At 37.9% G+C, this 27,135-nt stretch overlaps 2 protein-coding genes across 4 annotated transcripts in view; one reads left to right on the forward strand and one right to left on the reverse strand.

The window, feature by feature from the left end:
* The window catches only part of epha4l (eph receptor A4, like), a 28,357-nt gene extending 11,079 nt beyond the window's left edge, over positions 1-17,278 (forward strand). The window contains exons 4-17 of one of the 2 annotated variants that reach the window (XM_056756763.1): positions 3,053-3,208; positions 4,693-5,028; positions 8,115-8,239; positions 8,650-8,809; positions 8,938-9,049; positions 9,132-9,184; positions 9,279-9,392; positions 9,478-9,663; positions 13,408-13,469; positions 13,628-13,837; positions 14,198-14,347; positions 14,526-14,719; positions 16,044-16,205; positions 16,278-17,278. In XM_056756763.1, coding sequence (XP_056612741.1) covers positions 3,053-3,208; positions 4,693-5,028; positions 8,115-8,239; positions 8,650-8,809; positions 8,938-9,049; positions 9,132-9,184; positions 9,279-9,392; positions 9,478-9,663; positions 13,408-13,469; positions 13,628-13,837; positions 14,198-14,347; positions 14,526-14,719; positions 16,044-16,205; positions 16,278-16,392 — 2,135 coding nt within the window. In that variant the 3' untranslated portion in view covers positions 16,393-17,278. The remainder of the gene's footprint in view (positions 1-3,052; positions 3,209-4,692; positions 5,029-8,114; positions 8,240-8,649; positions 8,810-8,937; positions 9,050-9,131; positions 9,185-9,278; positions 9,393-9,477; positions 9,664-13,407; positions 13,470-13,627; positions 13,838-14,197; positions 14,348-14,525; positions 14,720-16,043; positions 16,206-16,277) is intronic. The other variant, XM_056756764.1, reaches the window with a different exon arrangement.
* Positions 17,279-17,973: 695 nt separating this feature from the next.
* On the reverse strand, positions 17,974-26,110 carry LOC130428597 (NLR family CARD domain-containing protein 3-like). 2 transcript variants are annotated; one of them, XM_056756756.1, is made up of 13 exons: positions 26,049-26,110; positions 25,669-25,741; positions 25,465-25,557; positions 25,264-25,374; positions 23,992-24,102; positions 23,599-23,706; positions 23,356-23,448; positions 20,417-22,195; positions 20,179-20,346; positions 19,957-20,076; positions 19,660-19,833; positions 18,531-18,704; positions 17,974-18,394 (listed from the first exon to the last, which is right to left on the reverse strand). In XM_056756756.1, the coding sequence occupies exons 2-13, from the start codon at positions 25,707-25,709 to the stop codon at positions 18,235-18,237; spliced, it is 3,132 nt and encodes a 1,043-aa protein (XP_056612734.1). In that variant the 5' UTR covers positions 25,710-25,741; positions 26,049-26,110; the 3' UTR covers positions 17,974-18,234. The 2 variants fall into 2 exon arrangements, with proteins under 2 accessions (XP_056612734.1, XP_056612735.1); XM_056756757.1 differs by having other exon boundaries at positions 25,669-25,777; positions 26,049-26,078.
* Between the last annotated feature and the right edge of the window lie 1,025 nt (positions 26,111-27,135).

A 27,135-nucleotide genomic window follows, 5' to 3' on the forward strand; every position in this document is an offset into this window, starting at 1 on the left:
ATGTTTGTCATTAATCACAGTGATGGACCCGCTGTCCTTGTGTGTGTGTGTGCATGTTAAAGTGTGTGTGTGAGGGTCAGAGGTAATTGTTAATTAGTGACTTAACCATGTAGAACAACAGACGCCAGACCATGAGACACAAAGTCATTTGATGTTTCTTTTAAGTGTGCATGTGTGTTAGAGGGCTTTCTTTGCCCTGAGGAGAAGAAACTTATTTCGATGTTTTTAAAAAGTGCTCTGCAAACTGTCAGTATTCACACACGCTGTATCCAAATCTGGTTTTCCCATTGGCTTCTGTTGTTCTGAAAGGCATAGTTAACCCAAAGGTTGTAATTTTGTCACCATTCGTCGCACCTCTATGTCATTTCATAATGTACTTATTTGTTTTTAAAGGAGTCCAAGAGACTCGAGTAGAGTGTTTCCATCTTGAAAATTCAGTGTTGGCTGCTTGATAGTGGTTTGACTTGCATTTTGTGGGCGAAAATTTCTTCACAATGAAGGAAAACATTAGGACATTTGTAACAATAACTACGTTTATATGCACGTCAATAATGCAATTTTTTCCGATAATCACCTATAAGTCACTTGCGAGCTGCGCAGATATACATCAAGCATGTCTACTTTCTTTTAAAGACAAAATTTTTAGATGTCTCTCTCCTTTCATGCGACTCGCCACAAGTGAAACGTGTCACTCCGTTTAGGGCGAGATGCGCAGTTTGAAAGTCAGATGTGTTTTTCATGCATCTCTTAAGCCGCGCAGTTTCAAAGTTTAAAGGGGAGAGGTGTTTTAAATGACAAAATTAAATATTATATTAGTAAAACCCAATTTGCGTCTAAATACCCTTATTTGGGGGTTGATTTAGTGTGGAGGTGGAAAGTAGCAAAGTACATTTACTCGAGTACTGCACTTTTTGAGTATCTGTAGTATATGCAAGTATACATTTTTCGAAATAATTTTTACTGTACTTCACACTTTTGTGACCCCAACTGAACTTCCGGTACACATTCACAAACAATAGAACGCGCCTGTAGATTATTTCTGAAAACTATTGCACTCAAAAGAAACCGAGAAGAACCGTTTCTTGGCTAAACTTGTCTCTCCGATATTTTGAATTTGGACTGCGACACCAAGCTCAAACAAATACATACTCGATACACCCCGCTGGGGGGGGTGTATCGAGCACAGAAATAATACATAATACGCCCAACTCGTTTTTTTGACAAGTTGTCCATGTAAAGCATGAGAAGACCGCATGACCCATTCAACAAATTGTTTATTTAACTAAATGAACAAACAACAAAATTCAACAAATCGTTACAATTATCATGCTGTAAAATAAGAATACAACTGAATATTAACCTAAATTAAATAAAATATAAATAGTTATTATTTGACACTGGCTAAACACAAACCGGAGCTTAACTGGGTGTCAGGCGTGCGTGCATCAATTGAAACGGTCTATAATCGCATTATGAGGGTGCAGGTAAATGTAGTCATTATGAGGTCAACCCAGTTGTTCATGTATTGAATCTTTGTAAAGATACCAAATACAGTAATGTTATAATAAAGTGTTCAAATGAGGGTTGGAGTTGAGAGAAAATATCATAATGTTCAGTATTAAAAACATAAAGTTAATGGAAAGTTCTTGTAATGATATGAGTACCAGCATGTGGTTAGTGTGTGTGTGCTTGGGGATTTTGAAGAGTGACCAGTCGCCCGGCCACCCACTGATGTAGTTCATCTCTCCTCATGTCTGGTCTTTCTTTCATCGTCTCACTAATGGAAAGACGTTACATTAAAGTCTCTCTTTCAGGGCTCAGAAATGTGACGGATACATCCAGCTTTTAGGCATTATAGAATGTTGGAATGTGGGTTGGATACCAGAAGATCCTTTTTTTGTCTGCTTATCTGAGACGACCGTGTCATATTGTGTGTCTGTATGTCTGTGCTAGCATTTTCTTTCTTAAAAATGGGAGTCGTTCAGTTTAGAGATTAATTCTGGTAGGGAGAGAGAGGGAGGGAGGGATGATTTACTCTTCCAGTGCTCTCGCTCTTTCTCTGTTGATTTCGCACCTCTGGATCAATCTTTAATGCAGAGATTAAGTTTAGGGGGCTGTCTGATAATCTGTTGAAAACACGGTTCCCTTCTGCTTTAGGATTATCAGAACATCTAAGACCCTAATCACCTGTGAAGCTGTATCTATTTTTATGGTTTATAGTTTGTATTTGAGGATCTTAAACCTTTAAACCTAAAGCATTTTCCTGGACTATTTTGTGATATAATATATACTGTAAATCTTTTATAGAAAATCTATCAATATGTACAATAGGTACAATATGTCGTAACGTTTGTATTGTACTGAAAATGTGTTTATTTTTCCTATACTGCAAAAGAGAATCCGAGGCAATTCTTCCGGTACAAAAATATTTTAAAATTCACGTCATGGTTTACCACAAAAGCATAGTAAAAACTCTTAAAATTCTGTTTACTCTTGCAAGTGTTACATTTTTTGCTGATGATGCTTAATGTTATCTCTTTTGATCTTTAATTTATCTTTAATGTACTTATTATTCCTGTTTAGTATTTATTCATATGGTTTCAAAAAATTTGTCTGAATTCAAATAAGGGATTAGAAAAGTAGAAAAGTCGTATTTTTCAGGCAGTGGTGAACAGTAATATTTTTTTATCTGTGATGTCAAAACACATTTTACTTGGATGAGACAGGTGTCTAAAACATGGACACAGGAAATAAAGAGCTCTGGAGCTACTGTAGGCTGGAAAAAACCCAGAATAGATCATTCATCTTTGGTTTCTCTCACTCGCTTTACTCCCTACATCTTTCTCTTGTCCTTGTTTTTCCTTTCGTCATAAATTGTCATTTTTATGTTTTTTTATTTTATTTCAGTGTTCCATCTTAGTCTAGTTTTTTTATTTCTTAATATTTGAATAGCATTATGATGCAGCCGTTTTGACTTGGTTATAAGGGTTATAACTGATCCTGTGTTTTATTTTTCACAAGATAATCTTTCAAAATCTCTTCTTTTTCCTAGTGTGCAAGGTCGGGTACTACAGATCTCTGTCTTCAGACGACGGCTGTCGTAGATGCCCACTGAACAGTTACTCCATGAAGGAAGGAGCCACGTCCTGTGATTGTGACAAAGGATATTACAGATCCGAGACAGACCCAGCGTCAATGGCCTGCACACGTAAGGAAAACACACACTAGTTTAAATCAGTTGGTGTCATGTGGGCACTATTTTATTGTGTGAGCTGATTTTGAAAGCGTACAATGGATTGAGCGTGTGCCGTCACAGATGTTGACAGATCTCAGGTCGGCCTCTTATGCCTGATGATGAATTGAAGCCCAGTGCATGTCTGATAATTAATGATTTGTGATAAATGACGGTCATCAGGAATTCAACCCGTCTGCATTTCTCAAACAATGCACTGAATTAAATTGGAATACATTTTTTATGAACTAAACGGCATTTTCTGAATATAAAGCAGCTGTTTATAGAAGTATTGTACGAATTGTCTTGTTTTCTCAGGTCCAAAATCAGCTTAAAAAGACTTGTTTTCAAGTGTTTACATGCATAGTAATAAACCGGCTACGCAGAAAAATTCATGCAGAATTGCCGGGTTCCTTAGGTGCAGTGAAGTCATCGTCGATAGCCTGAATAGTAATAAAAATGCAGGAGTAAAACGGTCAGAAGATGTATTTTTACATCTCTTCTCATGTCCGCAGTACCTGCATATGCAACAATAGTTCTTCATTTTGACGTTTCTGTATCAACTGCGTGATTCCAGAGCGGACTTTTATACGTTATTTTACCATTACTTCCATTTAGGACTTTTATTACTGCGCTTTCAGACATGCACACTTATCTTATCTTCTTTTTTGGTTGCACTTATGCTTTTGTTGTACTTATGCTGTCCCAATTGCTTCCATTGCCTACCCCACATCTAAGTCGCTTTTGATAAAAGTGTCTGCTAAATGACTAAATGTAATGTAATGTAATGCACACATAAACAAAACAGAGAGAAAACCTGCAAAGGCATTTACCGTTTATGACCTTTCCCTGATAAATGAAAACCTTTTTACGCTTTACATGACCTACTTGTTATCAGTTTATTAAGCATAATCGGCGTAAGACTGTTCATGTAAACGTCCTCAATGATAAAGTCAAAACAAAAATGTCCCATTTTGTTTTATGTAAACTGTTATAAACTTTGACACAGTGAGGTAACTGTTAGACAAGATAAAATGTAAAACAAAAAAACATTTGAATACAAAGAAATGAAAAAGTAAACTTCAGCACAGCTCTCATAGTTTGTCAGGCATGTGCATGTGATTATTTCGTTTACATCTGTTTATACAGCAGATGTTCCTCACATCAAATAAATGAATTTCAATGAGACCGTATCAGTCTCACTCTCTGCCAGCTGTCTGTACGTCTCACTGTGCCAGCTGTCTGTCTATCTGTCTGTCTGTTTTCCTCCATCCAGATGAGCTGATTGATCTGTCTGCAAAACAGACGCTGTTTGTCCTTCTCACTGTTCTCTTTTTCTTATTTCTCCTTATCCGTCTCTCCCTTGCTTCTCCAGCATTCATTGTTGAAGGAGACGGTTATCACAACAAAAAATGACTTCTAACAAAACGTGATAACACATACTCCTGTGTGTGTCTCAGGTCCTCCATCTGCTCCACGCAGCCTGATATCTAATGTCAACGAGACGTCAGTGCTCTTGGAATGGAGCCCTCCTCTCTCTACAGGAGGCCGTCAGGATCTCACCTACAACGTGGTGTGTAAGCGGTGCGCTCGAGACGGGCAGAGATGCATGCCGTGTGGGGAAGACGTGCGCTATTTACCGCAGCGGCTGAGTCTGCGTTCTACGCGCGTGTCTGTTCACCAGCTGCAGGCGCACACCAACTACACATTTCAGATCTGGGCCGTCAACGGGGTGTCCAAACAGAACCCCGGTCCGGAGCAGGCCGTGTCCGTCACGCTGGCCACCAACCAGGCCGGTGAGTTTCTGTGTGTGTGGCAGGTTTGTGTAGATGACCTAGATCCATATCGGTTCATTACACTCGGTGCAAACAGTGTGTGCATTGAGGTCTTTATATAGTCCGAAATTATCGTATGCGTTTTTTCGTATTTCGTATTTGAAAATGAATTGTCAAAACGCTACTCAAAGTGCTTGGATGCGAAAAACGCAGAAAATGGAACCCAGTCCGAATATTTTTATGACGGACGAAAATACGTGAGGTTGTATTTATTTTTTTACATGCAAAAATATCGGACAAAAATTTGCAATGATCTCTAGAATTGCTGTTGTGCAATCTCAGCATTTAAGGTTTGTTCAAATAAGAAGTGTGCTTTTAACTGATTTAAAATAGGGATGCACAATAAATTATCTTCCATATCGGTATCGGCCGATATGGACATTTTTAATGGTATCTTACGATAAAAAAATGTATACCGATATATTGAAGCCGATAAATCTTAAATAATTTCCTCTGGTTAAACTACTTCATCTGCACGCTCCTCACAGTTAAATACAGAACAATACTGTCTTTCTGTCGTGATCATTCACTTACTGCTATTATCAGGTACAGTATGTAGATACAGTATTTATGAATGTGTAATTATAAGGAACAAAAGCATATTGTGTAAATCAGACTGCTGTCTGAATGCTTTCTTTCTTGAGACATGTTAGACAAGTGGCTCTAGAAAACATTTTATAATGTTAAACATAATTTGTCTATTACATTTACATGACATTTACATTTATGCATTTGGCAGATGCTTTTATAAATATACCAGAAAAGTTTGAAGGTTAAAGAACCGTTAACTGGTGTAAAGAAGGCTTGAAACATGATTTTCAGGGGGGAAAAACGAATGGTTATCTTGTTTTCTGTGATGAATGTATTTTAAATAAAAGCAGTTCTCCACATTATTCCTTTTGTTTCAGTCTTAAGGAATTTTGCATTAATATTAAGTTACTGTATATCGGCCAATGTATCGTTTATCGGCTTCCAATGTAAAATAATTATTGACCAAAATGTACATATCGGTGCATCCCTATTTGAAATACATGTGTGTGTGTGATGGGTGGTTTTTCTCACCTAATTCTCTGTGCAACGTTTCACCGGGTTCAGTTTCTCTCACATAATCACCTTCGGGTGGATGTGTAATATGCGGTCTTTGCTCTTGATGGTGTGTTGGGTTTCAGTCGGAATGGAGTGTTTGCTTGAAATCCGGAACTTTCTGTGACAACCCAAGCTTGTAAATCACCTGGAGGGATTGAGTTTGGGAGGAGGGTACTGTCTTGCTTTGACATGCCTTTGGCTGTAGGACGGAGGTCCTGCATACATGTGTACTATTTATATATGTGCTGGGTGATTGTGCGTGGGCGCAGTTCGCATACTTCGTCATGTTAAGGGATAGGTCAACGTTAAATGAAGAACACAAGCGATACGCAGAAGAAACGGTTAGCTGGGTTGCATTTTGTTAAATTTTAATTTGTGATGTTATACTTGACTTTCTAATTTGGTAGAATAGCTAAACTCTAAATAAAAAACGTTATTAAAAAATCATCTAGATGATGGCAGATTTTTTAAAGTTTTTTTTGTGGAATTCTTTGTATAAGTGTTTTTGAGTGACAGTTGTATAAATACAAGAAGATTAAAGTCAGGGAGTGAGACATGTACACATCACGTAGTGTTTATATATATCGCTCAAAAGATACCAGTGTGTGTATAAGCGTTGAGATTGCAAAGCCAACTGTTCGTAATGCACAGGTCTGGCGCAAATACACAAACACACGGACAAACCTCACACGAACACACGCGCACAAAACCACAAAGTGCACATATCCCAGCGTGCACTATTGGCTTTGATAAATGATCCCCGTGGAACGCCGCATCCAAAACAGTTTTGCCCCCGAATCCCCGTGTTTACGATAAACGAGCGAAGATTCTCATCTTTCCTTTTTGCGTTATCTCATCCAGACACACACACCCACAACTCCATTACGGCCCCATATCTGTCAGAGCAGACGGCATGATGGATGCGCGTTAGAGACGAGTGCCTTCGGGGGGTGAAGGGGGGCGCTGACCCCTGTGTTTTTGGCTGGAGGGGGTCGTCTCAGAAGCCCCCCGTGGGACGTTTCCAAATCACGTTTACTCTGTCGGGTCGGGCAGAGGAAGATGGATCTGTGGGTGGGAGATGATCGCGTCGAGCTGCTGCTGTTACAGCTGGCAGGGGTTCCAATTGTTTAACGGAGGCATGAGACTCACACGCAACTTATAGTTAATACAACCTGGACACATTTGCTGCAATGACTTGTGGGGTATTAACGTGTCTGTTAAATGTTTTGGAAGGACTCGAATCATGTATTGGGAGCTGTTTAGTTATTTTATGTCTTTATTTTTCAGTCTAATTGTGAGCAAATGTTAGTTTTTAAAAGACAACTCTTTGAATAGTAAATCGTTTAATAGTTTTTTATTTTTTAAATAGAATATATAGTTTTTTACAGTTCTTCATAGTTTTAATGTAAAGTGTTTTAATCTAAAGTGTGAAATATAAAGTCACATGGTTAATTTACGCAAGGTAAACACATGAACGTTTTTAAGCGACGAGATTTGAAGTCTGTGGAAATACGCAGAGCTATTTTGAGTCATGAAAATCTCTGATCCAGCCTGTCGTTTTATTTCTCCTTCACAGACCGCTGACGTTTTTTAGTAAATTTCCTGGTTTTTTTCGCTTTTCCGTTTTGTTTCTTCTTCAGTTCTCGCCAACTTTAGAGAAAGCTGAAAAGGCGGCGCTCATCTCTGTTGTGTCTGATTCTGTGTGTTTGACTTTCTCACCCTCAACAAAAACAGCTTCAGGGGAGAAAACTGAACAGACAATGGCTGTCTTAAGTCCAAATCCACAGTCGAAAGGAAATGGGGAACGTTCTTGAGGGAAAAAGAACTTGTCCTCTGTGTCCTTTCATTCGTCTTTTCTCTTGCTGTGTTTGTCTGTGATGGGATGAAAGAGAGACAGTGAGACTGACAAAACCTGACAGAAGTAAAATGAAGTAAATGTGAAACTTTCTCTCTCTCTTCAGCTCCCTCCACAGTCATGTCGGTTGAGAGTAAGGACATAACCCGGCACACGCTCACTCTGTTCTGGCAGGAGCCGGAGAAACCCAACGGAGTCATACTGGAGTATGAAGTCAAATACTACGAGAAGGTGAATTATGGGAAAAATCTTGTTCGTTTTATCTCATTTCAAAATGGAAAAAAGTATTTTACCCCTCTATGTTGTAACCCAAGGAAGTCATTTGGGTCCGTCAAGATATAAAACAACAAAAAAGTTGACATTAAGCATCATAAACGTTGCTCAAATACAGTTTCTTCTACCGTTTAAACTCTCGGTGCTGTGTGTGAAACATCATTAAACTTATTTATTTTGTAAACACAATATAAGTGCATGTAGCAAAGCTGTTTTCCTGTGTACAGCCGCTTTCTTTGGATAAACAGGAAGTGAGGTTTTTATTCAGGTTAAAATAGCTCACTGACATCCCTCAGGCTGTTCTTTGACCTCTTGCCTTCCTCTGCCCATCCGTTCTGTCTCTCTCTGTCTGTATTTATAAATCTCAGGATCAGAATGAGAGGAGTTATCGCATCGTCAAGACGACGTCTAGGAACGCAGACATTAAAGATCTGACCCCCCTGACCTCATACGTGTTTCACGTGCGCGCTCGCACCGCGGCGGGATACGGAGAGTTCAGCGCTCCCTTTGAGTTCACCACCAACACCGGTGGGTCTGCCGTTGTTGCCCAAATGTGTGCGTTAAATTGGGAACGACATAGAAGCGGTTTTTTTCAGAATCATTAACTGAACTCGTATAAACTAATAAATGCGTAACGTGATATTTCATTTTTACAGTAGCAGCTCGTGTCGTCGGGGTCATGAGCTCCGCCGTGTTGCTGCTGTTGGTGGCCAGCTGTGTCGTTGTGCTTCTGCTCATCTTCATCGTCGCCTTTATCTTCACCAAAAGGTGCGGATGACGATGCATCACGTGTTTAGGATAATAGACCAATAAAAGAATGAATAGAGAAATTTATTGTGATGTATCTTAGGAGGAGCAGATACAGCAAAACGAAACAGGCCGAAGAGAAACACCGGCAGCCAGGTAATCCAGCAACCCTGTGATATATCACATTTCTTCATTTGCTGCAAGGTTTCCTCCTCTTTAACGTACTGGAACGTCTTTCATGTGTCTTTAGGAGTCAGGATATATGTGGACCCCTTCACCTACGAAGACCCCAACCAGGCCATACGAGAGTTTGCTAAGGAGATCAATACGTCCTGCATCAAGATCGAGAAAGTGATCGGCATCGGTGAGTTAACAATCTGTTATCTTGTCATCACCATGAATGTTTGTTGGTGAACAGGAGGTGTAAACGCCTCAACTTGTGTCTGCAGGTGAGTTTGGTGAGGTGTGTAGCGGCCGTTTGAAGCTTCCAGGCAAACGAGAGATCTGTGTGGCCATCAAGACGCTGAAAGCGGGTTTTACCGAACAGCAGAGGCTGGACTTCCTGAGCGAGGCTAGCGTCATCGGCCAGTTTGATCATCCTAACATCATTCACCTGGAGGGTGTAGTTACCAAATGTAAGTCAGAGTTGATTTTAAGGGCTAGCGAAAATGATTTTCCTAAATGTCAGAAATCGTAGTAATGCTGCGTTACTTTCAGGTTTGTTAACATGTGCAATAAATGCCACTTTATCAAGATTCTACCTGGAATAGCATGATGTCACACAATCAGGGTATTAATTTGGGACGTTTACTTTTAAAGAATACATAACACGAGATCATGAAAATGACATTTTATGCTGTGTGTAACGTTGCCGTTTTTGAAGGTCTGCCAAGTAAATCCGAACGAGGATGAATAACAAAGTTATTGGCTTGGAAAAAAGGGAGTCGACCCTGAATCACGCAAACGAGTCGTCCCTAGTCCGATTCGCGAACCGCCGCGGATGTAGGTCACTACATATAGTCCCCTCCCACGTTTTGCCCAAACCCCCTGCGAAAACTTCACTCTTCTCCCCCAAACACTGTAGCTCATGAGCCTCATGAGCGATAGACCAATCACAGCAGACTAGACCATCTGACCAATCACATCAGACTAGGCTAGGGAAAAGGAGGGGATTAGACAGTTTAGATAATTTGCGCAACAAAGTCAAGAAGTAAGAATCACTGCCTATTATTATGAAATAATAATGTTTTTACACCTTCTCTGTACAAACACTTGTTGTTGGACACTCTATAAACCAAAGTAGGACCTTAAATATCACTAGTTATGTACTCCTTTAAGAAAATGTAACGCATCACTCAAATGTTGTAGAACATTTGCATAGGCATACGAGTTGAACAATATGATTAATCTTTTCTAAAAGCAAAACATTAATATTTTCAGAAAGGGAATCGCAATAAAAAATGTGCTTAAAAAACAGATCAAATTTGTATTTATATATTAATTTACGTTATCTGTCATTGTTGCTTCTCTATCAAAATTTAGTTTAAAAGATAAAATGCAGATTACTTCTTTACACATCTTCTTTACATTTCCCACGAAATCTGACCACCCAACGGATTTTTAAACCGAATCGAAACTGCCAATTCACGCACAGCATTGTGGGATATCGCAGGCAGTGAAGGGATGTCAGTAGACAATCTTTAATAATGTCGACTGTTTGACTTTTAATGGAACGCAGCTTTAATACTCAAGCTGGTGGTATAACATTGGTGGTTACTTTTGATATGCTAATGGTGATGTGTGTAATGTATGCCTGCTCAGTGCTTATTTGTGTGTTTGTTTGGTGAATGTGGCTTGACAAATACTTCAGAGTCGCTCTCTGATACACACACACACACACACACACAGTTGCGGTCTCCAGATGGAGTGGGCCGCACCGGAGGGCTAATGTGAGATAAAGTGCACAACAGACTCAGGGTCATTAATCACATCGTCAGGCCTAAATGTGTTTGAGGGGGGTTTGAGTGTCACCTAATATCTCTGACTTCAGGCGCACGACGCCGCCGCCTCCACCGCTGTTGTGTGTGTGAGAACGAGAGGGTGTCACATTCCCCATTCATAGAGAAGTGTTTCACATATTTTTGTTATGCTTTATTTTTAAATAGTTAGAGTAAACAGTGTTGTTATGCTCTTACATAAAATAAATGTATTCAATTGTGCTATTAGTATAGTTATTTTAATCTAAAAATACATTTTTATTATTTAATATATACAGTATATATATATATTTACATATTTTTGGATACATTGTTAATTGTTTCTCCTATCCTTGTAACCAATGTTTGTGTTTTATGTATACGTGGCTTGTAGTTGTTTTTTCAATTGGGTAGCTTATCAGTTATTTTCGTATACTTCTAGTTGTACACTCAAAGTTGACTTGTGTTACATTTTAAGTACACTTAAAAGTATACTTTTATAAACAAAAACGGCTGCCAATATACTCTCAAACGGTATCAAAAGTAAACTTACAAGTACACAACTAGTACATTGATATTCATTTATTTATTTATTCATTTGGCATACGCTTTTATCCAAAGCGACTGGAAATATTTACTTCATAAAGGATACTTAAAAAATGCATGAACTTGAGTATACTTCCTGAAATGAACTTGAAGTATGCTGTTGTTTTGTACCTTAAAAAGAAAAAATCTTTTGCTTCTTTACCTTTCTTATACCATAGATAATTCTCTTACAGTATATTCCTTTAAAATTTTGAAATTTGTTCAAAATGTTTTGTGTTTTAATGTTAATGTTTTAAGAAAATAAAATGAAATAATACAATTCGTAATAGTTTTTATATATGTATTAATGCATATATTCAGATTCAAGCAGTTTATTCGGCTCACTCTGTGGCGCATAAAGAAAGTTTCGAGTAGCAGGTGATGTTAAAAACATTGATTTATAACTTCATAATGAATTAAAAGAGAGTATTATGTATTTCAAACAGGTGGAAATCATCCAGCACTGACGTTGTTTAATTTGATTTCAACTCATAAATGTCCCCTAAAACTATAAAGCCGTCTTACTTCTCATGTGTTGTGTTACCGCAGAGCTAATGGAGCTGAATGCTTCATTTGCAAAAAATAAATGTGAAAGAATTAAATCTAAATATGTAAATAAAGCAGCGTGGGATCTGGGCCTCTCAGTATCTCTCAACAGTGTTGCTATGTGATGTTGAACATATTACTACAAAGGGTTCTGTCTCATATCAACTGCAAAAAAAATTGTTTGTTCTCATTGATGCATCATTTTCAATGTGTTAAGTGTATGTTCATGTTTTGGTGATGAGATCATAGAGTTCATTGCCAAAGGTATGCGTGCATGACACACAATACGCAGATCTAGACACAGTCAGTAAACACTGTATTAGCATTCTAATAGGTTGGGCGGAAAGGGGCGGGACTGGGAAATGCAGACAGTGATGGGAGGGGTCAGAGGTCACCTGCCCCTCAGACCCCTCAGAGGAGCTGTCAGTCAAACTCGACTCAAGGTCATCAGAAAGGCCACACTGACAAAGATGGCTGACAATAAGTCTGGATGAGCTTATTTGACCGCACTTCCTCTATAGGGGAAAAATCATTGACCAACTGTCAATCAAACAGCCACTGTGCTTTTGTGTTACGGAACCAAGTAGCTCGTTTTAAAAATCACCCCAAAATTGTTGATCATGGCCGGACATATAAATAAATCGCAGAAGCTTGATGTCAAATAATCCGTCTTTTAATAAAAAAGAAAACAATATAAATACCATAAACAATCAAAACACTAACAAGTAAAATTTAAACGAATAAAGGCAAAAAAAAAGTTATAGTAACAGGTTGGGTAGCTTAAAAAACAAAAAGTACTAACAAAGAAACATACGAAAGTTCACGCAACTATAAAAAGAACAACAAATGAAACAAACAAAAGTAAATCGAGCGGAGAGCGGTTCTTGGTGATCCTGCCAAAAGGAAAGCCATTAGGGCCATGGGCAGATATATACGGCATCCCTGATGACATCACTCACTGCCGTCTATAAGTGAACAAAAAAAATACAATAAGAAGTTACACGTAACAGTGTGTGTGTGCTGATTTTAGAATAACACATTTTCATGGTCTTGAATCTGATGTTTGCATCTGGTTAGTATATTAAGCTTCGTGTCATGTGATGAATATTAAGAATAATTGATTCATTTGCCCAGTTCGTCTTTGGCATTCAAATACTGTCTGTAGGAAAGTTAAAGTGGAAAGTTAAATAAGTTGGGTTGTGTTTTTAGCATAGGACAGTCAAATGAACAGCAGCTTATGAAGTCTCTCTCTCTCTCTCTCTCCAATTGCAGGCAAACCTGTTATGATCATCACAGAGTACATGGAGAACGGCTCGCTGGATATGTTTCTCAGAGTAAGAGCTTTCAGATTCATACAGATCATATGTACATGAGATGCGGTTCAAACCTGGAGAAAGAGATTCGTCCGCTTTCCCGGTCTTTTAATTGACCACGCATCATGACTCATTCACTTTAATGGGCGACGTGTCACCGCTTAGTCTCTCTGTTTCAGAAGAATGACGGCCGCTTCACTGTTATCCAGCTGGTGGGGGTGCTGAGGGGCGTCGCGTCCGGTATGAAATATTTATCCGACATGAGTTACGTTCATCGGGACCTGGCGGCTCGGAACATTCTGGTGAACAGCAACCTGGTGTGCAAGGTCTCCGACTTCGGGATGTCCAGAGTGCTTGAAGAGGAACCAGAAGGAGCTTACACCACCAGAGTGTGTTTACTTTGATTTATATACATTGATTCATCACAGCTGTGTTGATGTGTAGCGCGACAACAACTCTTGTGAGTGTCGTGCTGCTTTTATGCAGCTCCGTAAACAAGTGAATGGGATGTTGACACGAAACACATCTGTGGACGTTTTTTTATTTTCAACTCAAACTTATCACATTAATGGACTGAAACATTCAGGCGTCGACACTATCGCTCGGATTTCTGTCTTAATAGTCCACTCAATTAAAAGCAAAACGTTGTGCTTCTGTGAAATACAGAAAACAAACAGGATGTTGTGAAATGATGTTTATATGATAGTGTATCGCAAGCATTGCTAATAACACAAACGCGTTCATCACAGGGAGGAAAGATTCCCATTCGCTGGACCGCTCCAGAAGCCATCACATACAGGAAGTTCACTTCGGCTAGTGACGTGTGGAGCTACGCCGTCGTCATGTGGGAAGTGATGTCATATGGTGAACGACCATATTGGGACATGAGCAATCAGGATGTAAGTGCCGCTGAACCACCAGTCAGATTCCAGGTCTTATTTATTTAGGTCACACCTTTTCATCCTTCGTTACCATGGTACCATGGAATCATACAATAGCACTTGCATAACGTTGTGCACCATGCCAAATTATACAAAGTAATTGAATGGCATAACTCATTTCCTCTCTGTTTCCTAGGTGATAAAGGCGATAGAGGAAGGTTACCGGTTGCCACCGCCCATGGAGTGTCCGCTGGCGTTACATCAACTCATGCTGGAGTGCTGGATGAGGGAACGGGCAGACAGACCCAAATTCAGCCAGATAGTCAACATGCTAGACAAACTCATACGCAATCCAGCAACACTCAAGAGGATAGCAGGAGACACCAGCAGGTACACAGATGTACACTTGGTAGACTTATAGAGACCGCCCACATCCATCGACACACATGTATGTATACACAAACTTTCATTATATATAGCAGGCTGTATACACAGCCATTGAAAAAATTAAGAGACCATTCCAAAAAGGTTTTTCATCAGCATTTCTAGATTTATTGTGGTCATTCCAGTCCAGTGTCTGTTGAATATCAATAAATCAAACCTCAGACAAGTCATCCATAAGCAATGTGGAATACTGACATTTAGATTTTAGGTTTAGATTAAGTCATTTGGCAGACGCTTTTATCCAAAGCGACTGACATTATGACAAGACACATGAAAACTGTGTTAAAAATCCAGGTTATCACATAAACAATTACTTTGAACTTTTTGTAAATACATGCACAAATATTGCTGTTGTAACGCTTCAAAGTGAATATCAACTTTTTTTCTTTGCAGTATTTTAGGTCTGAAAAAATAGTATTCTTCTGTTATTTATATTTGTTTTTCATTTTCTGCAAATATATGCAAATAGAAACAAATATTGTTAGCAGTAGTTCACAGAATGTAATAGAAATTATCATTTAACCTAAACACATACCCATAAATACTAAATTCAGAAAAACTGATATCTCACTTACATTTTTTGGCCACAGCTATATACGCATGGAATTTAAAAATCACATTTTTGAAACCTAAAGAATTAGTTGGAAAGGATATTTGGTTACACATTACTTAAAGCATCTATGTATAATGCATTATAAAGAGTTATTTAAGAGTAAAATACATTATAATTCTTCATAATGTGTGTTGTAATGCATTATATGTAGTTGTAAAGAATTATAACCAATTTAAAATGTGTAGTGTTATAATGAATTTACTGTAATAACTATTATTTATAAGACATTAAAATGCATTAAATGGTGCATTACAATGCTTTAAAACTACTTTGATAATGCATTATACATAAAAGCTTCAAATAAAGTGTTACCAGATGTTAAATTAATTTCAAGTTTCAGCTTCAGTCCATTCACTTTCATTGTCAGAAAAAAGATGCAATACAAGTAAATGGTGACCGAGACTCTCAGTCTGATTATTTAGGTTTGTACAAAGTGAGACCATAGTAACTGTAAAAAGGTAATTTTGTGATACAGCTTTCCTGTAGCTCAGTGGTAAGAGCATTGCGTTAACAACGCAAGGTTGTGGGTTTGATCCCAGGGGATTGCAAATACCTATGTAAAATGTATAGGATAAAGCAATGTAAGTTGCTTTTAAGCGACTGCCAAATGCATAAATGTAAATGTTAATGTGATGTGCCTAATCTTTTTATCCCCAGGCCCCATCCATCCACGCTGCACCACGCCCCCTCTGGAAGCCCCGCCCCCTCATTGGGTTCTGCTGAAGAGTGGTTGAAAGTCATGGGATTAGAGCAATACAGAGACAACTTCAGCGCAGCAGGACACTGCGGTCTAGAAAGCGTTATACAAATAAACCAGGAGTGAGTGTCAAAACACACTTACAATAACACATTTTCATTGATCGTGAGGAAAATTAATGGTTTCTTTTTTAGGGATCTGGCCAACATGGGAATCACATCCACGACACATCGAAGAAAGATCTTGACCGCTATTCAGGATTTATTGTCTGAATTGCATCAAATGCAAGATAAGAAGGATCCTGTGTGATCCAGGACGAGGTGTAAAGCAAACATAAAAATGAACATGAACTACAAGAGGGAAGGAATATTTCACTTCTGCACTTTAATGGAATATAAAGATCAAAATGAACGAGTCAAGCTGCACTTTTTCCTGCACCTCTGTATTTTTATGATGAATTGTGTTGATTTTTTCTGCTGGTTGTCTTCGTGACGTTTGAAGAGTTTTGAACCAGCAGACAATTCAAGTGTTTGAAGACGTTTCTGAAGCTTTTGTTCCAGCACTGAGGAAGTGAAGGTGTGTGTTTGACAGGAGTATGAAGTGTTTGCCCTCAGTGGAAGTGAAATGATCCCGTGAACATTATATTCCAACGGATCGTTTGCCTCGGGAGATTTTCAGCTTTTTATACTGAAACTAACTGAACACGTTTGGACCGTGTGCGTTTGTTTTATGAGGGCCAGATGGAGAAGCGTTTCAGAGGTATTGCTGGATGGAAAATTGTTTCGTTTTATTTGTTTGAAAAATCAAGGAAATGAGGAAATGAATCTAGGTAAGATTTAGTCTTAAGTTACTCATGTTGTGTGTATGCTGTTTTTGAGGTAACAAAAGAAATGACTCAATTCAATGCCTGCATGGATTGATGATGGAAAGTTTGGAAACTTGTTTAAGACGTACACTGTACATAATGTTGTAAACGTACAATGGTTTTTAATACTTTTTTATCATGTACATAATTACAGCTTTTCCATTTCCATGTACAGATTTGGATTTTGTCATATTTTCTTTTTCCACAGGCATGAAAGATGTTCACAGAATGTTGTTATTAGTGAGTGTGTATTTTAACAGTAACACATTGTATATCAGTACCTCGTTTAATAGATGAGGAGTCACACAGTCTGCTTATTCTCTTTAGGTGCATCTAACTTATGGCCTCTATTTATGATCTTTTGTATCTAGTTCTTAAAATAAAATGGAAAAAGATTACATGTGCTATCTGTGGTGTTCATATGTTCTGGATAAAAGTGTTTATTTTGCCTACCCGGAGGTGATTTTCTCAAAGCAAATATATTACAGTATTTAAGAGGAAAAATGAGAGGATGATGACAAAATCCACATCCAGGTGTACTGCCGAAGACATAAATGATTTGAGGATTTTATCAATTGATTTATGTAACTTGCATCTCACATTTCAAAGGCAAAAGATAATTTTAAATCAAGACTATAGGCCTAAATTAGGACATTTAAAGTCGAAATGAAACCAAAGTAGCGATTGTTTTTACTTCCATGTTGTGACAAATCCGAGTGAAACAACTTCTGAAATGAGAAAAATAGGGCGGGACTTAAATTTGTTCATAGAGTACTGATTGGATCGTTAAAAGTTGGGTGTTGCCAACATAATGGAGTCAGATTTGTAATCCAGTTTGCAATCTATCAGTCATTGCAGCCCCTCCCTCGTGACCAGAAGTGAAGAGAGGTCGTTTCAAGAGGGGGGTTAACGTTTTTAATTAAAGACTACAAGTGCAAATGACTTTAAAAATAATAATTATGTGCACGAACAAATCATTTATAATGAATACTGCAACACTGTGTAAATCAATTTGAATTTACAGTTTTTATTTTAAATGCCGACTTTAAGTAGTTTTTACAAACGCACAATTAAAAAAACATTACCTGTATTTTGAGACCAGTCGATTGTACTTATGCATTTGAAGATGTGTCAATGCAAATTGTTTTCAGTTTAGACAGAACAAAGGTTAATTTCAGTCAAGGTCTAGTCTAAACCCAGTACGAGAAACGTCCCTCTAAAGTACGGTATAACAAAAAAATTTAGAACATCCACATTGTGCGTTATTTTAATACTGTTTCCTCTGTTCATTTGATAACTTTGTCCAGTATCATGGAGAGAAGATTCTCGTCTGATTCTTTCAGACGATTGTCCCACAGGTCGAGCTTTGTCATGTGTGAGGGGTTTGACTTCAGAGCTTCAGCCAGAGCGGCGACACCTTCCTTTGTAACACTGCAGTTTGACAACCTGAAGAGACAACAGTGCATTTGCAAGCATTAGATGGTGGGCGATTTAAAAATGATGTATGTTCTGTTAAATAGCTGTAAAATAAATGATTTCAAGATTTTGCATCAATTCAGATCACCCAGAAACAGTCATTTACCTCAGTATCTTTAGTTTACAGTGAGGATTCTTCAGTCCGGCTGAGATCAGCTTCACTCCTGAATCCTGTAGAGCATTAACACTCAGATCAAGCTCTATCAGAGTGGACATCTTTGAGCTCAGAGCTGAAGCCAGAGCGGCACAACTTTCTTCTGTTATTCCACATTTATTTAGCCTGTGAAAAAATGATATGTTTGTAATAAATGTTATGTTTTCTAATAACTCATTATTATGTACACCGTAAAACTTTGCTGTAATTTTGCACCAGGTTTGACATTTACTTACTGTAGATTTAATGTACAGTTTCATAAAACAAGACTAAATATCTTGGGTCACTTTTCTTGGTATGTAAATCTATCGTAATTTAAAGGGTTCATATGACACTGTTAAAACGAATATTATCATTTGTTTTAGATGTAATACAATGTGTATACACGATTTAAGGTTCTAAAACGCTGTGTTTTCCACTTGTATGTTTGTATCTCCTCTTTGCTCCGCACAATTTTTACAAAGCTCATCACTCTTAAATGCGAGGTGTGCTGTGATTGGCCAGTTAACCAGTGCGTAACGATTGGTGGAATACCGCAAGAGTGTGATGGTAATGTAACGCCTCTTGTCATATTTGTAACATCAGGTTCCAACGCAATTGTACTGGCAGGTTGTACGCCCACCAACTGACGTAGATTTGTGGGGATGTGGTTACACGAGGCGTTTCAGGAAGGTATGTGTGAGCATTCGCTTTTAGATAGAATGCATCTTTTGTTTCGACACTACATTTTTTCAATTTTACGTGTCTGATGCATGGGCAACTTATACGTAATGCGCCAAAGACACAGTAAAACACATATTGACTCCTTTAAAAAGTTTTACATATTTTTACAGAAAACAAGAGAAAATGGCTTTGGAAGAATTACATTTTTTGAAGTTTTGCTGTGCTTATAGCAGTCTCTTCTTACTCATTTTGAATGTCAAAAGTCAAAGAGATTAAATTTTGATTAAAGTAATTGAAAACAGTACTAATTGGATAGTTTATTTAATATCTACAGTAAGTTACTGGTAAACCTGCTGCAAAAACTTAAAGCAATGTTTTACAGTTTTATGTAATATTGAGACAATAGAATTGGACTCACTTCAGTATCTGTAGTGCACATTCAGTTTTCTCTAGAACTGCACAGAGATGTTTGACTCCAGAGCTTCCTACATAATTCCCGCTCAGGTCCAGCTCTCTCAGATGTGACGGGTTTAAACTCAGAGCTTTGCTGAGCTGATAACATCCCTCTTCTGTTACTCCGCAGTCCTTGAGTCTACAGCCAACAGACAAATACATTGATGCTGCAATCCCAAGCTTATAGCAAGCACTTGTGCAATTGTGTGTGTTGGGTACTGTCAGCATTTAAATTTGCCATTGATTGAGAAACCAAACCTACTTCAGAGATTCCAGGCCGCACTCCGTGTCCTGCAGTCCAGCAGAAGATTTAAAATACTCGGCACAATTGTTAAGTATTTCTTCAATATTCCAATCATTTCCTGTCAAAAACATGGTCTTCCTGACAAGAGAGACATAGATTTGTTGCAATCATTTCATTTATCACAGTAAAATTTGCTAAATAAGGTTCCATATTTTATCTTTATACTCATTCAGAGCTTACAGTGATGGTGTGCTGTGTAATTTTGTTACTCCAACACAGAGCATCTCCACTCCTGAGTCCTGAAGGTTGTTGTTTTTGCTCAGGTCCAGCTGTCTCACGTTGGACGATGATGTTAGAACCAAACACAGGAAAGCACAGCCCTTCAATGTGATGTTACAGTCCTGTAACCTAACAGAACAAGTATACTACATAAACTGTATTTTAAGTATGAACACAATAAAAATGAATGAGTTCTTACTGGGCCTTTGTAGACAACTTGACTACTGGGTGCAGCCAGCGAAGGATTTCTTCTGATCCTCCATATTTTCTCAGGTCAAACTCATCAAACTTTTCATCTGACATCATAAGAACATACAGCAGAGCTGACCAGAGTTCAGTAGTGATGCATTGTCTGTCTATTTCTCCAGAGTTCAGAATGCGTTGGATTTTATTCGTTAAAGAATGATCATTGAGTTCACGTAGACAGTGAAAAAGATTCACACACTGATGTGGACAAAATGCTCCTCTGATTTTTTCTGTCAGATACTCAATAGTTTTCCCTTGTTCCTGGAAGCTATGTGGTCTTTTAACCAATAACCCTTCTAGAAGGATGTGATTTGAATCCATTGAGAATCCCATGAGGAAGCGAAGCAGAAGATCTAGATGTCCTTCGGTGTTTTTTAAGGCTTTATCAATTGCACACTTGTGTAAGCTAAACATTGTCAATGGAATTTCAGATATGTGAGATTTTTGCTGGTCAAGCACATTCCTGTTGTTTTTTGTAAATTCAAGGTGCAAGTAAAGAGCTGCGAGATGTTCCTGAACGCTCAGATGAAGAAAGCTGTAAACTTTCCCCAGATACAAGCCAAACTCCTCTCTGAAGATCTGAGTGCACAATCCTGAGTACACTGATGCTTCTGCTACATCAATGCCACACTCTCTCAGGTCCTCATCATAGAAGATCAGGTTCCCTTTCACAAGCTGCTCAAAAGCCAGTTTGCCCAGTTTGAAGATCATGTCTTCATCATTCTTCACTTTCTTCTCATAGTCCTTCTGATGTTTGATGTTTGTCTGAATGATCAGGAAGTGTGTGTACATTTGAGTGAGAGTCTTTGGGATCTCTCCTTCACTCTCTGCTTCACTCAACATTCTCTCTAGAACAGTGGCTGAAATCCAGCAGAACACTGGGATGTGACACATGATGTAGAGGCTCCTGGATGACTTCAGGTGTGAGATGATTCTGTTGTTCAGACTCTCATCACTGATTCTCTTGCTGAAGTATTCCTCCTTCTGTTTGTCAGTGAAGCCTCGTACCTCTGTGACTCGATCAACACACTCAGAGGGGATGAGATCAGCTGCTGCTGGTCTGGAGGTGATCCAGATGAGAGCAGAGGGAAGCAGATTCCCCTTCATGAGGTTTGTCAGGATCACGTCCACTGAGGCTGATTCACTGACATCACACAACCTCACACTGCTGTGAAAATCCAGAGACACACGACACTCATCCAAACCATCAAAGATGAACAACACTTTATATTCACCGCTGGAGATTTCAAGTTCTTTTGTCTCTGGGAAGAAAAGATGAAGAAGATCTAAAAGACTGAGTGTTTGGTTCTTCATCAGGTTGATCTCTCTGAAAGGAAGTGGAAATATGAGGTGGACGTCCTGATTCTCTTTCCCTTCAGCCCAGTCCAGAATGAACTTCTGCACAGAGACTGTTTTTCCAATGCCAGCGACTCCCTTTGTCAGCACACTTCTGATGGGTTTGTCTTGTGCAGGTAAAGCTTTAAAGATGTCGTTGCATTTGATTGGTGTGTCCTCTGTTGCTGTTCTCCTGGATTGTGTCTCAATCTGTCTCAACTCATGTTTATTACTGATTCCACCACTTTCACTCTCTGTGATGTAGAGCTCTGTGTAGATCTCATTCAGCAGTGTTGGGATTTCCTGCTTGTATAATCCTTCAAAAACACACTGGTGCTTCATTTTCATTTGTGATTTAAATCTTTGGAGGATTTCTAAAAATGATGGTGGGTCATGTCTAAAAGCAAATAATAAAACCACAGAAGCTTTACTGTTAGGAAATCGTTGTGTTCTGTACATAATCACTGTATATGTTAAGGTTTAAAGAATTAGATGATTTAGAACTTCAATGTTGAGTCTTATAGAAAATTGTACCAATCACATAACTTTTTCTACTAACAAAGACAGAACAGTCATGGGTGGTTTCAAGGCCTTTCCATGCAGAACTAGGCCTTGGTTAAATTAGGACATTTAAAGGTGCAGTTTGTGAAATCACATTCAAAACAGATATGTTCAAAACAACGGCGTAGCTTGATGTTTTGTGAAGGTCCACGGAATAATGCGAACTGTCGTCTTCAACCAAGCCACTTATAATCAATCAGACGTGAATGAGAAATCACATTTATGGATGATGTAAAGTAATAAAGTTTTATAAATTTTGCGTTTGATGAGGTGATTTTATTTCATTACAATGAATTAGACGTAGTTTATCAAATCAATGTATTACTACTTTAGTCGGATGATCAAAAATGTCTTAAATATCTCAAACACTTTCTACGGCTTGTTAAACCGAGGGTAAGACTGTGATTATTAGGGAAATGCAAGGTCTGGAGAAAGTGTAACGGCTTGCATGAATCACGTGAGGCATTTTAGCCAATCATATAACAGCCTCTAGTCTCCTTTCCTGTATTCAGCTCAAGGTTGCAGGCTTTCCATCTAGTGTCTTTGGTAACGCGGATATGACGCCATTGACAGGGGACTGCCAGACACGGTCCGTGTCACTGGTTAAAACGGCAATTTCACACGATTTCCAAATACTCGACTGTATTAATCGACTGAACAAAGTATATAACACTGGCCTTGTGATTATTTGATATTTTACTGCAAAAAAAGTTACAAACTGCACCTTTAAGTAGTTTTGACAAAAGTGCCTAACAAAGAAACATTACTGGTGTGCATCTTGAAACAATACAATGACCCTGATGTATTTTAAGATATGCCAGTACAAGCTCTATACAGTTTAGACAGCTCTAGCATTAACTTTATTCTAAGACTAGTCTTAAGCCCTGTCCGGGAAACCACCCCTATATCTTGTTCCATCCTGTGTTACAATGGAACTGCACTTCTAATCACATGATGTAAGAGCTGTAAGAAAATGGTTCTGTTGTGAAAATATACCTCTGGTTGGATCGATTGGTTTCAGTACTCCTGCTATATACATGTTTGATGACCAGAGCTTTGGGGGCAGTTGAGTCCTTTTTCTGGTTTGAACTGCAAAAGACAACAAGGCCCGGTTTCACAGACGATGTTTACAAACTCTTATATGGCATTATGTTGATTAAAACAGATTTTTTTTGTCCGTGCCTTAACAATCACAACTATATGCGGAAGCACAGTGAAATACTGTACTGTTTGAATTACCTTTGGTCTAGAGATTCATCACGTTTTAGAAGAATTGGCATGTCCATTGATCTATCACTCCTCAGGGACAACATACTGGGTACAGAGGAGTCCGATCTCTCTCCAGCACTGAAAAAAGACCTCTCAATAGCTCCAGAATACTGTATGTTCTATTTTGTTTAAACTATTTCATTAATCTTTGATTTACAACAAAAAAAATTAAGTTTGTGCCATTATGCTCAAAGATGTTGGATGGTTTTAACACATGCTTGCATGATATACTGTATCCCAATCAATGGTGTATATTAACCTAGAAAATGCAAGTTGACCCTACTATGGGTTCAGCATGTTTTAGACATCAAACTATCACAGCTATGCTTTGCTAGAATAATAAATAAAAGTGGTCTGATTTACCTTTTGTCAAAAAGAGATTCTCCATTCTTGAAGAGAATTGGCATGTCTATTGATCTGCCACTTTTTATAGATAAAATACTGGGAACAGATGAGTCCAGTGTCTCACAAGAACTGAAAAAGACAACACAATCCATCACTTAATCATTTGTGCTATTGTTAGTTTTATTATGTTCTTAAAACAGTTAACATTATTCCAGAATACTTTATTCTTATTGGCCAGTTGTGACATTCCAATGCATGATACTCCCAACAACCACTAAAAAACGGTTAATTTGAGAACTAGGAGTAATCTTTACCGTATGAATCATTTACACACATATACCAAACTGCACATTCGACTGGTTTCTATAATTCTTCCAGGTTTTTTTTTTAGTACATTTTTTGTACAGTACATTTACTCAGGTGGTTAAGGTTGCTGGTTGTTTCACATTATAAACCTTTTTTATGACGCCAAACCTGATAACACTGTCAGGGCTTATTAAGTGCAACTTAATAAGCCCTGTTTCATCCTAACAACACAAAGCCAACGTTACTGCACATGCACACTTTTGTGACCCCAACTGAACATCCGGTACACATTCACAAACAAGAGAGCGCCTGTAGATTATTTCTGAAAACAATCAAAAGAAAGCGAGAAGAACCATTATTGTCTAAACTAGTCTCTCCAATATTTGAATTTAGATAGCGATACCAAGCTCAACCGCTAGAGGTCAATACGATGTATTTAAATGCGAACGAACTTGTGGACCCATTCAACAAATCCTTTATCTAATAAAATTAACTTACAACTACATTCAACAAATCGTTATTTTAATTATTATACAGTAAAATAATAATACAAAATAATATGAACAAAAATAAAATATAAATATTCATATTATTAGACACTAGCAAAACAAAAACCCGAAGTTAACTGGGGATCAGGCGCACGTGTCCGATGAAAAAGTTTAGAATATTAAAACCAGCACAAATATGCTAAACAACAAACATGAAAGTAGTTTGAGTTATCTTTGGTCAAGCAGACAATCTCCACGTTTTAGATGAATTGGCATGGTCATTGATCTGTCACTTTTTAAAGACAAAACACTGGGTACAGTTGAGTTCTGTCTCTCACCAACACTGAAAACGACAACACAGTCAATGTCTCAATAATTCGAGATGATGTTGTTGTTATACAAATTGTTTGTTATTTCAAGTTATTTTCAGCCTTTACCACATACAAACATGGGTATTGTATAGCCAACATGCAAGAATGAAAGTAGTTCGAGTCACCTTTGGTAAAACTGAGATCCTTGTTTTAAGTGAATAGGCATGGTCATTGATTTATCACTCTTCATAGATAAAACACTGAGCACAGGTGAATCTGATCTTTTCCGAAGAAAACTGTCAAAGTGATACAGTCCGGTGTTAAATATGTTTGTCTTTGAAATATATTCATATGTCTTATTTGTAAACAAAATGATCACATTTTACCTTTCATCAGAAGACAGACCTCCACCATTTAATTCGATTGGCATAAATTGATAACTTTCGACAGACACACAGCTGGGATCAGATGAGACTGATCTACAGTAAAAGAACAAAGTATTCGCTTCAGAAAATATTCTTTATATCACTATAAGTTAACATGTTTTTTAATAAATGTATACACTAATAATCAATAGCCTTTTGTCTCACCTTTTCTCTGCTTCGCGGGTATCTTCCTTTTCAAGAGACATGATGTTTGGTTGTTTTTTCCCACAGATTCAATCTGAACGAAAACAAAACAGCAACGAGGAAGAAATACCTTAGATGATCACCAAAAAAACTGTGTTTAGTAACTGGTTTTACAAGTTTAGAAATCTTTTCAGGTTCGGTCATGTTACAATGACAATGACTGCCTTGTGACATAAACACACCTTAATAAGATGCATAATATACAGTGGAAATTTTGTGCAACAACATGACAAGCACACTGTACAAACAACATGAATTCAAGTATTCAGATTTTTTAGACCTTACTCCAAAAAATAATATTTTGTCTTGATGTGCCTCTGTATGTACAGTAACACACTCACCACATTCCCTCTGGGTTTGACGCACTGCCTCTTCACTGGCTTGTACAGAATGCTGTTTTGTTTTTAGTTATGTAGTTACTTGCTGGAGGGGGGTGGAGCTGTAATTCCCCTACTTACGTATGTTCATGTGATTGTTTATGTGTAAAATGTATTTATAGTCTACATAAGCGCATGAATGCTGCTAAATTTGGATTTATTTGCATGTAGGCATTTCGCAGATGCTTTTATCAAAAGTGACTTGCAAAAGTGAGGTGAACAATAACATTTACATGAATGTATTTATATAATGCAACACACACAGATAACGTCAACTTTTCAGCAAGTCTTGTAATATCAAGTTAAACAAAATGATTGTTATCCACAATCAATAAAATGTGACATTATTTCTTGTTCTCATTATTTCTCAATACATTTTTGAGAGATCTACAGAAAAGAAGAAATGTGTATTTTTTTAAGCTCTAACATGTATGCAGAAATATATAAATATTTATTTGTGTTAATATATATGAATGCAATAAATAAATTAACGTAATACATGGCCATTGGTGGCGCCGTTTTGCGTTCGCAGTCGGTCAGTGACACAAACCTGTTGTCGACCGTTGTACATCTTTTTAAACGACTTTGTCGTGTTTTTAATGTATGTATTGCAGACAAATTATTCGTTATCTAAATCTTTGTGAGAGTAAATCGTCAAAGGCATAGAGGGCCGCGGTTTGGCGCGCAAAAGTCTCTCGTGACCTCTGACATCCGGGGCGCCTTTACCATAAAGCCGGTTTAGGTGGCTAGCGAGGTAAGTTTAGGATTAGTTTGCACAAACTCTGGGTGATAGGTACCATTCTTATATTGTAGTACACACAATATACGGTATATTTCTTTGCATTACAAACATATTAAGTAATTTGAACAAAAAGCACTTTAGTTGTATGAACAAAATAAATGTAAATAATGTTGACAAAACTTTTTTGTGTAAATCCAAACCATTCCGATTGTACCAGTCATTTTAAGTTAACTTAACTCTGGTGTCATACACAAATTATATACGTACCTACTACATGTAAGTCAAAACAAAATGAACAAATCAGATGAG

This window comes from Triplophysa dalaica, chromosome 9 (genome assembly GCF_015846415.1).
Source record: "Triplophysa dalaica isolate WHDGS20190420 chromosome 9, ASM1584641v1, whole genome shotgun sequence".
NCBI lineage: Eukaryota > Metazoa > Chordata > Actinopteri > Cypriniformes > Nemacheilidae > Triplophysa > Triplophysa dalaica.

What these genes read in the sequence shown, in the direction of transcription:
- LOC130428597 (XM_056756756.1), bottom strand. Translation starts at nt 25,709, where the DNA reads ATGTCTCTTGAAAAGGAAGATACCCGCGAAGCAGAGAAAAG. An exon ending in AAGTTGTCTACAAAGGCCCA is followed by an intron (nt 20,347 to 20,416) that starts GTAAGAACTCAT and finishes TTGTTCTGTTAG; the next exon opens with GTTACAGGACTGTAACATCA. An exon ending in TGTAAACTAAAGATACTGAG is followed by an intron (nt 18,395 to 18,530) that starts GTAAATGACTGT and finishes TTGTCTCTTCAG; the next exon opens with GTTGTCAAACTGCAGTGTTA.